This window comes from Hakea prostrata, chromosome 11 (genome assembly GCF_041222555.1).
Source record: "Hakea prostrata isolate BN-2017 chromosome 11, UWA_Hpros_2, whole genome shotgun sequence".
In the NCBI taxonomy this organism is placed as follows: Eukaryota; Viridiplantae; Streptophyta; class Magnoliopsida; order Proteales; family Proteaceae; genus Hakea; species Hakea prostrata.
The window spans coordinates 21,613,657-21,628,293 of record NC_142610.1 but is presented as its reverse complement, the minus strand read 5'-3'; the positions used below and the strand labels follow the sequence as shown (position 1 = coordinate 21,628,293).

The 14,637-nt window shown below is 40.1% G+C and overlaps 2 protein-coding genes across 3 annotated transcripts; one reads left to right on the top strand and one right to left on the bottom strand.

Moving 5' to 3' along the window:
* Window positions 1-4: 4 nt before the first annotated feature.
* Window positions 5-5,019, top strand: LOC149000852 (sucrose synthase 7-like). Of its 2 annotated transcripts, none has more exons than XM_089140494.1 (16): window positions 5-243; window positions 358-490; window positions 579-733; window positions 1,001-1,193; window positions 1,292-1,410; window positions 1,497-1,713; window positions 1,797-1,892; window positions 1,969-2,142; window positions 2,246-2,362; window positions 2,445-2,611; window positions 2,912-3,136; window positions 3,397-3,963; window positions 4,057-4,195; window positions 4,294-4,382; window positions 4,559-4,582; window positions 4,666-5,019. In XM_089140494.1, the coding sequence occupies exons 1-16, from the start codon at window positions 143-145 to the stop codon at window positions 4,676-4,678; spliced, it is 2,529 nt and encodes an 842-aa protein (XP_088996620.1). In that variant the 5' UTR covers window positions 5-142; the 3' UTR covers window positions 4,679-5,019. The 2 variants fall into 2 exon arrangements, with proteins under 2 accessions (XP_088996620.1, XP_088996619.1); XM_089140493.1 differs by having other exon boundaries at window positions 4,702-5,018.
* A 690-nt stretch (window positions 5,020-5,709) lies between these two features.
* Window positions 5,710-14,554, bottom strand: LOC149000851 (protein argonaute 1-like). The gene is made up of 22 exons (XM_089139596.1): window positions 14,421-14,554; window positions 12,486-13,246; window positions 12,193-12,401; window positions 11,950-12,099; window positions 11,692-11,825; window positions 11,483-11,592; window positions 11,188-11,294; window positions 10,933-11,071; window positions 10,734-10,850; window positions 10,361-10,468; window positions 10,180-10,251; window positions 8,712-8,834; window positions 8,446-8,611; window positions 8,083-8,342; window positions 7,731-7,873; window positions 7,536-7,598; window positions 7,398-7,461; window positions 7,067-7,202; window positions 6,885-6,958; window positions 6,677-6,771; window positions 6,560-6,591; window positions 5,710-6,437 (listed from the first exon to the last, which is right to left on the bottom strand). The coding sequence occupies exons 2-22, from the start codon at window positions 13,236-13,238 to the stop codon at window positions 6,220-6,222; spliced, it is 3,273 nt and encodes a 1,090-aa protein (XP_088995722.1). The 5' UTR covers window positions 13,239-13,246; window positions 14,421-14,554; the 3' UTR covers window positions 5,710-6,219.
* Between the last annotated feature and the right edge of the window lie 83 nt (window positions 14,555-14,637).

Here is a 14,637-nt window from a genome sequence, read left to right as displayed (position 1 = left end):
ACAACTAGAATCTTTTCTGAAACCAAAAGTAAGTATCTATAAAATGTTCATTCAAGCCTCAGCTTTTGATGAACCAAACCACCTTTCCTGAATTCAGAACTTTTCTCTTTCAAAGTTTGCCACATTTACAATTTCTGATCCAATGGCTTCTGGGTCTACCATCAAACGATCTGACACCATTGCTGATAGCATGCCTGAGGCCTTGAGACAATCTCGGTATCATATGAAGAGATGCTTCGCTGCGTATGTCAACATTTCATTTCCATCTAACTTGTTCTCTTTATGGTTATACTATCTTTTCTTTCCCTTTGTTGAGTACCCTCAGTTTTCACATTCTACACATTTTGACAATAATAGGTATACATCAAAGGGAAAGAGGTTAATGAAGCTCCATCATTTAATGGATGAAATGGAGAAATCAATCCAGGATAAGCATGAAAGAGCCAAGGTCTTGGAAGGCTTACTTGGCTACATACTCTGTTCCACTCAGGTCTTAATAGTGCTTCAGTCCCCTCCTTTGATTATCCAGCTTTAAGAAAATTTCACTGATAGATGAATTCAATTTTTGAGTCTAACAGGAAGCAGCTGTTGTTCCTCCTCACGTTGCATTTGCTGTAAGACCCAATCCTGGATATTGGGAGTTTGTTAAGGTGAACGCCGAAGATCTTTCAGTAGAGGGAATCACTGCTGCAGAGTTCTTGAAGTACAAAGAAATAATCTGTGACGAGAAATGGTATGCTATCTCCATGCTTAACATCAATCAACAAAATGCACCACTCTTAAATTTTTTCTGAAAAGCATAGATAATTGATCAACCAGTCAGTGGAGTAGCTGTTGATGGTGGAAGTAAATCAATCATGAAACTCATGGTTTTTTTCAAACCATCCTGCATTTATCATTGATTCAGCTAATCTTAGAAATTGGATGGATCATAGATTCTATATATAATTATCTGTCTTGAAGTAGTGTGAACGCAAAGTAACATAATCTGTATATGCAGGGCTACTGATGAATATGCATTTGAAGTGGATTTTGGAGCATTTGACTACTCTATTCCTCATGTAACACTATCGTCTTCTATCGGTAACGGGCGCAGCTATGTCTCCAAGTTCATAACTTCAAAGTTGGCTGGGGGTCCTGAGAGTGCAAAGCCTTTGCTGGACTTCTTACGTGCTCTTAATCATCAAGGAGAAGTATGGAAAACATAAAACCCGGTAGAAGACATAGTCATGATTCTCATTATACAAAGTTAGAAATTCATGTTTTTTTCCTTTTGATTTGAAACTTGCAGAAACTTATGATCAATGATACCCTCAACACTGTGGCCAAACTTGAAGGGGCATTAGTTGCAGCTGATGTATATGTTTCAGCACTTCCAAAAGACACCCCATATCATAAATTTGACCATAGGTCTCTGTTTCATAGCTTGTTTGATCATTATAAACTGATGAACACTAAAATGATATGCCTCTAAACCACCTTGCCTCTATTTTCAGGTTTTCTGAGTGGGGTTTTGAGAAAGGATGGGGTGATACTGCAGAAACTGTCAAAGAGACAATGAGATCACTTTCTGAAGTACTCCAAGCACCAGACCCAGCGAACATGGAGAAATTCTTCAGTGGGCTTCCGACGATATTCAATATTGTAATCTTCTCAATTCATGGTTACTTTGGCCAAGCAGATGTCCTTGGCTTACCGGATACTGGTGGCCAGGTATAAACAGAATACAACAAGCTCATAGATATTATGTTGCATCATCAACAAAAGAATTGATTGAGTCATGCCATTTTGAATAGGTTGTCTACATTTTAGATCAAGTAAAGGCCCTGGAAGATGAATTGCTCCTCAGAATTAAGAAGCAAGGGCTAACTATCAAACCTCAAATCCTTGTGGTATGTTGAAATCATTGTGAAGTCATTTGTTATCACCACCAGTTCAGGTTGATTACAGCAGTGCATATTTTTACAGGTTACACGACTTATACCAGATGCCCGAGGGACCAAGTGCAACCAAGAGCTGGAGCCAATCCTACACACCAAACATTCTCACATCCTCCGAGTTCCTTTTATGACTGAAAGTGGTGTACTTAATCAATGGGTTTCCCGTTTCGACATCTACCCCTACCTTGAGAAGTTTACTCAGGCATGTGCCAAGTTCAATTGCAAAGCCAATCTTTTGTTTCTGAATCTTTTTCTTTGATAAATATAGATCATGTCAGTCATCAGTTGCCTTTCTGAATTCTCAGGATGCCACTTCCAAGATACTTGATCAATTGGATGGAAAACCTGACCTCATCATTGGTAACTACACTGATGGAAACCTGGTAGCATCTCTCATGGCAAGCAAGCTTGGGATAACTCAGGTGTGTACATATTATTTGAAAGTCCAATCAACTTGTAGATCTCAAGTTTAATTGGTACTGATTTGATGAACTTTAAACCTAGGGAACAATTGCTCATGCTCTAGAGAAGTCAAAGTATGAAGACTCAGACATCAAATGGAAAGAACTAGAACCAAAGTATCACTTCTCATGCCAATTCACAGCAGACTTGATAGCAATGAATTCCACTGACTTCATCATCACAAGCACATACCAAGAAATAGCAGGAAGGTTAGTCATTATATTTCAGACTGGAATATTCAGAACTTAATTGAGGCAACCAAGCTCAATCCTGCACTAGCCGAATGACTCAAATGTATCCTAAATTTTGATTTCATTAAACATGTGTTCTTGGAAAGTCACCAAGTATTCCACCACACCAGTTTGGTGCTTTCAGTAAAAGCTTGCAAAAAATTTTCAGTAATAGCTGATGATTGTTATAATCATAACTCCTAACTTGAAACTACATTTGAAGTTGAGTCTAAAGAAGCATTTTTGAAAAATTAACTTCGAGTTTTATCCTATCTGCAGCAAGGACAGGCCAGGACAGTATGAAAGTCATTCTGCATTTACGCTACCAGGGCTGTACCGAGTAGTCTCTGGCATCAATGTCTTTGACCCAAAGTTCAACATTGCTGCCCCTGGTGCAGATCAATCTCTCTACTTCCCATACACACAGAAACAGAAACGGCTGACCACATTTTACCCTGCCATTGAAGAACTCCTATACAACAAGCAGGATAATGATGAGCACATGTGAGTCCCATACTTCAATTTTTCTTGATTAAGTGCCATACTGTGAAAAATATCAAACCAATGTCTTACTTCAATCTATCTTGTGGCATGAACAACTTTAAGTCTCTTGAGCATAAAACAAATGCAATGATCACTAAATTTCTTCTGAAACAAAAGAAATGCAACATTCATCTGCCTTCATTTGCATGATGTTTGTAATTTTGAAAAGAGGTACTCCATTTCTGTAAATTTCTAATTCTGATCTGAACTCTCTTGAACAGTGGATTTCTAGAAGATAGGAAGAAACCAATTATCTTCTCAATGGCAAGACTTGATATAGTGAAGAACATCACAGGATTAACAGAATGGTATGGAAAGAATAAGAGGCTAAGGAATCTGGTCAATCTCGTTGTTGTTGCTGGCTTCTTTGATCCTTCCAAGTCAAAAGACAGAGAAGAAATAGCTGAGATTAAAAAGATGCATAGCCTAATAGAGAAGTATCAACTTAAGGGCCAGATCAGATGGATAGCAGCTCAGAATGATAGAGTCCGGAATGGAGAGCTGTACCGTTGCATTGCTGACTCAAAGGGAGCTTTTGTTCAGCCTGCTCTATATGAGGCTTTTGGTCTTACAGTGATAGAGGCAATGAACTGTGGGTTACCTACCTTTGCAACTAATCAAGGAGGCCCAGCTGAAATCATTGTGGATGGGATCTCAGGATTCCATATTGATCCCCACAATGGAGATGAGTCCAGCAATAAGATTGCTGATTTCTTTGAGAAGTCCAAGCAGGATCCAGAATACTGGATGAAAATTTCCACAGGAGGTCTTCAGAGAATATATGAATGGTAACTAACTCATACATTCCTCAAGAAATTCCATTTAGTTTTTGTTGTTTTCCTTTTCTGATGATTTCCTCTTTTAAATGTTGTGTTTTGAAGCTATACATGGAATATCTATGCCAACAGAGTACTTAACATGGGATCCATCTATGGATTCTGGAAGCAGTTGAACAAGGAACATAAGCAAGCTAAACAAAGATACATCCAAATGTTCTATAATCTCCAATTAAAAAACTTGGTAAGCTGGTCTCTGTGTTTTGGGTAACATCAAAAATAATTGGGAGATGAAAACAGAGCAATTTCAGTGTCACTTGTTCTTACATGAGATTCTTACAGGCAAAGAATATACCCATACCAAGTGATGCAACAAAACAACCAGCATCAAAGTCAGGAAAAACTTTAGCACAGAAGCAGCCAACACAGAGGTACTGTTGTGATCACTAATCTAATCTGCAGGCCTTCATAATATCAAGGCCCTTGCTTACATGCTCTAGTGCTTTGCAGACATAAATACTGTCTCCATCTTAACATTATTACCTTGAAACTCATCTATAAACTTTTATACTAACCCTTGTACATCTTCTTGTTTGGTTTGAATTAGGCATACACAATCCCGATTGCAAAGGTAAACTCACATTCCCATTTGTATAAATCTTCACTTCTTTCATTTGGGTAATTACTTATTGAGACCATGGAACTAACTTCTAGGTTGTTCGGTTGATTTCTGAATCAAATTGGTCCTAGGATATTGCCATGCTTCGATTCAAAAGAGCCATCTTCTCGGAAAAAAGTTTAAGAGGCGAATGAGCTTGGATCCCTCTGAGCCCAAGTGACAAACATGTTTGTTCCCTCTGGTGTAAATATTGCTTCTGAGTTATTCCTCATGTATGGTGTGTTTATGTAATAAAAGAGTGGGAGTTGATTGTGTTGGAATTGTTTTGTTTTCTTCACTGTAACCTTTTCGCCGAAGAAGCGGATTCATGTTTATACTTCTATCATATTGGATTTTCAATAAAAAATATTCATTTGGAGTTCATTTACAGATACGGAAAAATGTACACATTCAAATTCAATGAGGATCATCATCTCTAGCAATAGAACTTCAAGGAATTTCATCAGATGGAATTGTTTTACTCTGGATTCTGGTAATGCTAATACTATAATGGAAAAAGATGATGGTTGCAGTGACTGTATTGTCTCTGAGAGAACATGGCTTTATCGACAAGCCAAAAGTAGTTAAAATTTGAATCCACATTTAAGTGCAGATAAGCATTATGGATCCTGAGCAGTCCAAATTGGAGAAATCATAACCAGTTCTAGCACTAACCAGTAATATCCAAGGTTTGGCACAAATAAGCATAAATATTTTGTCACAAAAGATTAACCTGTAGCACTGAATCCGGCTCCCCCCGAACGGGTTTCCACCCACAAAAAGGTGGGCCCACCATTGAAAATGATTAATTACCCCCCCCCCCCCCCCCCCGGCCCCCCTTTTTTGTGGTGGTAACCCGTCCAATCGCAGATCTGAATAGAGCACTTGAATTCCAAAAAGATCTGAAAAGATTAAATTTTTTTTTTATATTTTGTCACACATAAACACAAGCATTTCTTTTTTGGCACCAATAAACTATTTCGGTTTGGCACCGAGCATACTATTTCTTGTTGGCCGCGCATTTTCCCCATTATTTCACCTGTTCGCCGGCAGGATTTGGTATCCATCACCCTATTTTCGGTATCTGTCCTTGTCAAACTCTGCACTTTCGCCATATTTCAGGCAAAATTATCCTATATGTTTTACCTTCGTTATGCTCCAGTTGTTCATCAACACAATCCTACCAGACTTGATCTTAAATTTATAAAGACGCAACAATCCTACGAGAATTGATCTTAAATGTATAAAGATGCAAAATATAAGTTGTGGAAAAAAGAATTTTAAAAAAATGATAATAGTTAGTATGTAGAGAGTTTTCTAATTGATGAATCATTTCCAGATAAAGGCACTAAAATTGAAAGAGGTCATTCCCGGAAAGATTACCAGCCACGAGTAAAATTAGAACACCAAATCTGAATAAGTGGACATGTTTCCTATAATATCATAAAAATTCAAACAAAATAATGTGGAAAACAGAAATCATATGCATCTATCCTGCGCCCGGATAGAGTAGCCACAGCATTACACAAGGAACCGGCGAAATTAGTCTTCCTCAAAACATGGTTGACGGGGCATCATCAACATCGTCACGACCACAACCACCATCTTGTCTAACAATAGAACATAACCCTCTTCACATTGTCCTTGAGGGCAGGGAGTGGTCGGACAGCAGCACTGGCACCTGTGATCCGTGTACTACGGCCACCACTACCAACACCTGCACGGGCCGCCGCTGCACCACTTGTCATTGATCCGCTGTCGGATGTCTCCGGCTCCATATAGAAGCGTGCTCTGAATGCAGCCAGATGGGCATAATACGCCGGCGGAACTGATGCATCAAAATTGCAACCAGAGTCACTATTAGAAACACCATCAAAAACTGGCACACAAATCCAACTAGATGCACAAATCAAACTGAAACCGCAACATGACAGGGAAACATAAACTCACCAATCGAAACGGATCGGGTGCACCTTGCATATCTGCACCACCAAGGAGATCATGTCAAGCAAATGTAATATATTAGGGAAATTATATTTAGGATATATCATTTAGGGTTTGACATACGTATAACACAAGTTGTTCGTGAGAGATTGCAGCCCATCAGCTGTGAACTTGTTTTCATCCCAGAGGACATGATAGTGGGCTGGGCGGCTGGTTCCCTGTGGAGTTTACGGGGTTCATCATAACAGTTTGGAGAGACAGATTAATATAAGAAATGTAAACCTAAAAACTTTATCAGGCAAAGACTATATACACATTCAGTTATTTTTACCTGGATACCAGCATGGCTGCACAGATAGAAGTCGAACTCAGTCGGGTGGCAGATTTTGGAGTCAACAACAGTTCCTTAAATCAATTGAAGGAGATATTAGATTATGAAGAAACTAATGTCAGAAATAATTCAGAATATTGGACGAATATGAAACACAGAGGGGTCTGGAACAACCGACTTACCAGGTAAAATGTTACCACTCCTGTCAACAGCATTTCGATCTTGATGATTGTTAGCAAACAACCTGGTATGGTGACGTTTTTGAACAACAACAAAAGTTACAGGAGGCTGATAATTTGGCTCCAAGGAAGCACATGCCTGAAAGGAAATATTCATTATTGTATGAGCCATATGGTAATTATCACTGGAATCTAACTCAATAAATCCTACAAATTACAAGAAAAAGAAAAATCATGCTGAACTCTCAGAAACCTGCAACTACACAAGGAAGTTATTGGATTCTCCAGTTACCACTAATTTTGAAACATTTTCGGTTTCATAAAAGCAACTTACCTTCCGGATTGCATCCAGTTCATACAGCAAGACTTGATAGAATTGACCTTCACTCACACCGTCTCTGCATAAAAGAATATCTCAGTAGCCAGGCCTACACTGGGTTCAACCAAACAAGAACATTGGAGAGAAAAATACCTATAGAATATTATCCGCTGAGGTTTCTGACCAGTAGCTCTGCGGAATGAAATTAAAAGTTCCCTGGAAGTACAAGATTCAAACCACTTCAGAATGCCCTAGGCAAATGACTTTCAACTTCATTAGCCAATTAGGCGTAGATATTTTAACACAAAGCATAAACAATTACATCCACTTGGAAGAAAATCTACATACTTTATCATGCCACCAGACACCATTCCTCTGACAGGATCTTGCCATACTTTAAACAAATCCTGAATCAACTCCTGGCGATGAGCTTGGGCACTAACTAGACCTGCATACTTTGTAATTTCCGGCCAATCTTGAGAAGCTACAACCTGGTGCAGCAAGGACAAGCAAAAATACAAAGAAACCATTAGAACCAATTACCAACAGCATCAGAAGTTTCAAATTACGGCTCAACAGAGAAAAATGTCCAAAAATAGCAAACATGCATGCTTATGACTATGAAACCCTAAAATCACATTGAATAGAAAATAAGAAAATGGCTCTTCACTTAATCAAAGACAAATAAAAAAAATCTTACAGCTGCAATGGAAGGGCTAGAGTCCTCTCCAGGGTGGGGGTGTGTCACATCTGCACCAAAGATGATGGTCGGCCGGTCACTGACCAGAGGTATACGCCTCGACAGTGCATCAATAAGCACGGTGTTCCTTCCCCCAACCTTGACATTTATCTTCAAAGAAACATTTGCCAGGTATTGCTTGCTCATCTTGAATACATGCTTAGTCAAGCAACACTGTGAAACAAGTCCAAGGTCGGTCTCACAGATCCGCTTGAGATCCCCTAAAGGGAGAGAGGGAAAAGGGAGGAGGAAAAAAGAAGATTGCATTAGCAATTACTTCCTCCAGCACACAAATAAAAAGGGTTAACAGCAGGAATTCCATACCGTACAGAGAACCATTATTGTCAGGCAGAATAACAATCAATAAGTCAAGTTCTTTTCCGTGTGGCCGGAGTTTTGTCATGGCATCATGATACCTAGTCTTCAAGGCTCTCTCAACCTGATCAGGTCGAGCACTGTAGGGTGGGAGAACTGGTTCAGCAGTGAACACCTGAAATAATTCAAATAATAATAGTTTAAAAAAAAAAAAAAAAGGGGGAAAGTGTCATCTGACACAAACTAAACCAACTGCCAATGCATTTTTCTCATACCATCCCAGAAATGTGGCACATTTGAGCAAGCTCATGACAAAACCCACGTGCAACACTTTCTTGCACATTGCGTGAGAAGTTTATGCATATCCAATTGTTCACAGTTCCTCCATTAACCATTTTCTGCACACATAAAAGTTGGGAAAGAAATAAGAAATTATCAAAGCAACATCACTTGCATAATAGTTAATTCTTCAATATACGCTAAGAAAAATAAGGGATGAGGAGAGCTGATTGGAAAAGAAGGGGAAAAAACTACAAATCTACATGTATTTTTTACCCAGCTGATGCACGCACCCATTTCCAGAAGGGAAAAAGGAATGGAGGAGGTATACTGGTGTTATATATAAAATGTATAAGTACAAAGAAAAACCATAGAGAACATGAGATCGAGTTCCCTGTTCATAAAGGTTGCCACTCTACAGCCTTTGGCAAACAAATATTGCACCCCCCCCCCCCCCAAAAAAAAAATTACATGATTAGTGTTTTTTGATGACTGTAGCTAAGAATTCAAGCAATTGCTCTTTGCCAGTTCATAAAAGCAATCAAACTTTTCTCCAAGACTCCAGCAATTAGTCCTATAAAGATTCACCCATATTTCACATTGAACATATATGTATAAATTAAATAATTGAACTACACAGCCCAAAGAACATGACAATCTAATACAATCCTTGTGAACTTTACAAATAAAATAAAAAAAGGGGGTAACTAAAGACCATCCTAAGAATTATACAAGTACAATTATTGATGAACCAAGAGCCACAATTACTAGCAGTGAAGCTCAGGTACATGACTAGAGCATCTTAACTATAGGAGGTATTCAGAGTAGGAAACGAACCAATTGAGCTGCCCAGATAATAATAAATTAGGATCCCTTGCTTATTTCATAAATGGAAACAGTCAAGGCAAAAGGAGTTGCTCTCAGATGCCAAATGCATATGACAACCATAAATACTGCAGGTTCCACTCCACCTATCTGTAGGTTTGCAGACTAAACCCAATATCCAGATAAACTGTTGTACTACTACATCAAAATAAATTACTTCAGCCTATCAACAGCGTAAACCATCATGATGTTAGGAGTAGTTTAGGGACCCTTCAGTGTTTTTTTCTTGTTAAAACCAACTAGGACTCAACTTCCTTCATTTTTCTAGTTTAAATCTGTTTTTATTTCCCTCAAATGTAACCCTAGAAATACCCCTAGTGGACTGTCAATAAATCATTACATTCTGAAAAGTATTCTCTTAACAAACAACACATCAGAGACCATAATTACGAGTTTCAAAATCATCAAGAAACAACACAACACTTTGATTGGCAGAGACAATATCCATACTTGCCAACAAACAAAAGATTAACTTTTGTTCATATGGGCAATAGAGCAATAGACTAAAAACAGTGAAGATCAACAAAGAAAAACCAGTTTGTAGCATATTATTAAAACAGGCACAAAAGAATTTGATACCTTATTCATCATATTCCATTGGCCAACCTGTGGAAGGCAGTCCCTCTCCCTTCCCGTGTCATGGTATTTAAGCTGTAGAGACAATCCGAAGCAATCATGATCCACTAACAAGAATCATATTTCTATGAGAAGAATTTGTAAGAGTAAAAAGCAGAAACAGTAGGAGATTGAAACAACGCACCCATGGTGGAGGCAGAATACGTGCTTCAACTTGGGCAAGCTTCTCACTGATCTTGATCCCAAACTCTTTTGCATAAGGATCCTCATGATAAGCATTGTGATGAACCGTCTGGGAAAAAAAATCAATTTTTACCACTTGTTAAGCATGAAAGACCAGCAAAATGACATAAGACGATGAAAATTATGAAATATCACTTGACTGCTAAGTTGCCAGGGCATTCTGAAGGTACAAGTACAACCCAGAACATAATAATCCCATGACAGAGGGGGTGAAAAGGACCTTCAGTATAGGCCAAATTAAGAAAGTAAACACAGAAAGAGATTTAAGGGGAAGGGGGGGAAGCCAGTTGGGCAGGAGTGCCACAGTGAAGCACCTGCATAATATCCAGTTCTCGTTCACGGGGGCGCTGGCAAGTAACTTTCAGCAGAGCTGTAATCTGCCTTTCATTTAACCTCTTGGAGTATCTCTGGCCTTCCACAATCTTGCAGACCTGCAATCATTTTGATGATTGAAGACCAAGCAAATTGACACAAGATAATGCAAAGATCACTACAGTCGTGACATGAACTGACCTCCATAGGGAGGTAATTTGGCCTCTGCTGGTTCCCAACTTGCAAGCATGGCCACTGTGTATGCTGAATAACAAAACCATACGTCTCCTGGAAATATTGAACAACAGACTTCATTGTTCCTCTATCATCAACAGGGAAGCTGTCACACATAGACAAAGGGAAACCACCAACTTAGAGGTACTGTTATCATGGATGAACAATATCACAAGAAAAGGGCAAGGTAATCACAAGGCAGCTACATGAGATTAAACTTACGTTAGCTCTCTAGTTGCTTGCGAGGTCAAACCAGATATGCGGTACTTTCTGCGCATATTTCCCCTATGAGTAACTTCTACTTTCACACCTCGGAGTGCTTTCTTGATCTGTTAACAATATATATTTAGATTAGGCCAAAAGAAACTTATTGAAGTATACTTGAATTTATTAATTCCAGCATTAAAAATTAGAAAAAGTTATAGTAGGAACAGGAGGACACCAGAGCAAAATTCAAATAGTTAAGCTCAGTGAGAAACAAAACAACCAAATAACTAGCCTAGACAGTTCAACCAACCTTTACACGATCGGCATCAAATAATGGCCTAGCAAGAACATCCCGGTTCAATAACTGGGTCACAAAGTCAATGACAGGCAGAGGCTCAATGAAAGCAGTCGAAGACATATCTGCAACATCACAACAAATACAACTTCCATTATGAAGGGCAAAAGCTCTGCCTAAATCAATCAAACATTATCTCCCGCGAAATATAATGATCTTATTACCTATATTCAGTGACAGACCCATCTGAGTTGGCCGTATACTCTGATAAAAACCACGCCAGCTCTCTAATCCCTCACCAAGTGGCTGCCTTCTCCCTAAATCTGGGGAATAAAATGATCGACCAACAGGAGAATACCTACAAAGACATACAAACACCAATGTCAATTAAATACAACCAGAAAAACTTAAAAGGGGCCAAATCACATAATAACTCAAAACAAATGGCGAAAACTGTTAAAACCTCATCAACACAGAAGTACCTTGCAGTAGGCAGTTCACGCAGAACAATGTCCAGGACCTGAAGAGCTTCTTGAGGTGCATCTGCCTGCCTCCCCTGTAGAAACAGACCTAAATGATGAAGGTCCGCACGAGCAGCCATTTTGATGACAACTCTGAAAACCCGCTCCCTCCTATATCAAGACAGAACACATCAAAACCATCAGCACAGATGATATACAGAGCAGGAGAAAATTCCAAAAGAGTCAAATTCATCTTGGTATGACCTGGGAGCACCCGTGCCATCATCTTCATCGACCAAAGTAATTGAGAACTCCCTGGAAGTAAAAGGTAATGGCCCAGCAGTATAGAGGCTCTTCCTCCCATCGTAAGCAGGAAGTCTCTTTCCCAAATGTGAATCCTTATACAATTTCACCAACTGCTCCATCACAGCCCTGTTCACACCCCGTGAAGTAACTTCCGGCGTAATTGAAACCTAGTTATAGCAGATGTATGGTCAACTTAACCGACATATGGTCAACCAGAAAACAGAAAATGAAGTTTGAGGCCATGAACTCACATCATATTGGTGCAGATCCTTGTCTGGAAGCTCCGCAAAAAAATGGTTGGCCTTGACAATACACTTTGTCCCAGTGCTGCCCTTACCTGGGCGGAGAGGAAACCTCATAGATTTGCTGGACGGGGGAATAGGCTGAATTGCCTGTGTTGGTGCCCCTTCAGGTTGTATAGAAAGCTGCTCAAACTGCTGCACAACCTGTCCAGTGCTTGACTCAGGTGGCTGTTGCGAAGAACTGGCTTGAGAGGAAGACTGGGCTGGTTTACCAGATTGTACTGGTTGCGGGCTCGCCATAGCTTGATACTGAGCCTGGGTTGCTTGGTGCAGCTCGGGAACTGGTGGCCTAGGTGGGCCACCAGAAGTAGACCCTCCCCCACGACCACTAGCCATACTGCCACCACCTCGGCGCCTCCCAGAAGATTCAGGGTGGGCACCCATAGGCTGTTGAGGTGGCATTCCACGTGGCTGGCCACCCCGACCATGATGTTCAGTGGGAATTTCATACTGCTGAGGTGCCATTCCACCCCTTGGATGGGACCCACCACGTCCCTGGGTAGGATATCCACCTCCATATCCTCCACGACCTCCTTGCTGAGGTTGTTGTTGAGATTGAGGGGCGGGGCCCCTTCCACCACCGCCCTGTTGTGCAGGAGCTCTCTCTGTTGGGCGTTGGGCACCACGGCCAGCACCAGTATCTTGGGATTCTGAGCTCTCCCCACTGCTTCCAGGCAGTTCAGTTCTCCTCTTTCTCACCATGACGATAACTGCTCCAATAACCACAAGAACCTTAAAAAAGGAACACATGATAGAAACATATAAAATGAACATAATATACGCAATACATGATGCAACAGTACTGGACTATTGAAAATCAGAATCGCACACAATAAGGAACCTTAAACTGAACAAACATGTAACTCTTATCCATCAATCACCTAGCTCCTCACAAGAGCACCTAAAGTGTCCACCAGGCAAGGACATTGTTAATCCACAATCAAACCAAAACTCCAGAGTCAACCAAAAGCATATTTGAAAACAATGGAGGAAGGACAAAATAGCCACCGTCTCAGATTCGTATCCAAAAAAGGAATTGGAAGCAAGCCACAGAGTGATCAGAAACCAAGTAAGACGTCAGTTCAATGCCTGACGCATAAAAATTTATGAGCAGCGCCAAGTTCAGGCCAGATCAGAACAGGTAGCCAAAGCAAACCGCATAGCAGCATACACCCCTAACATTCCTAACAGCATATCATTACAACACTCAGTGTGCTTTATACAGGAGGAGTAATTGGCGAGTAACCGGTAGTAATACACCAGAGGTTAAGAGTTTATGGAGGGAAACATCTGCAAATCGTATGTAGGTGCAGTCAAATAACAACATAAAAATATACAGAATGCAGATAACTTCATCCGTCAGAAACTCCATACATCATAAAAAAAAACCCTAGCCTCTAAGTCAGTCTTCCATAATATCAATCAGCCTGAAACGCATCGCATTATAAAACTACATCTGCGACTCTTATTTCCCCAAACTCTACATACAACAAAAGCGAGTGAAAACTAAAACCCTCATGCATCCATTCCATAGATCAAAACTTATATCTACAGCAACAATCTGAACGAAACAACCACAAATGCCTCCAAACCCTAACAATCTAAGCCGAATAACCTAAAACCAACACAGAAGCACTAAAAAGTCAAAAGAAAAAAAAAGAATCAGAACTAGGAACAAGCAACATAGAGTAACTAGAACAACAATCGAAACCATGATAACTCAGTAAACCAAAAACACGATGCACTTACTAGTTACATCACAGATCAAGGGAGAAAAGTGAAAACAAAGCAAAGATCGTTCTACAACTCATCAGAAAACCATCTTCGCGTTAGTAGAAAACCAGAAAAATCTCACAGATGGAGAGAGAAAACCACTGTGTTTACCTCAGAACCGTTTTCCTTCAACAGAAGGATTTCCACTTTCCTTCGCAGAGACTGGTCTGCTCTGGCCACGAAGACGAAATGAGAGAAGAGAGTGAAAAATTAAAAAAACCCACAGAACACAACAGTCTAGGACTCTTCCACGGCCCTCGCTATATGTAGGGGACACCTTCCGGTAAACGACACACACTCCCTATTCCCCCACTCGCTTCATCTGACA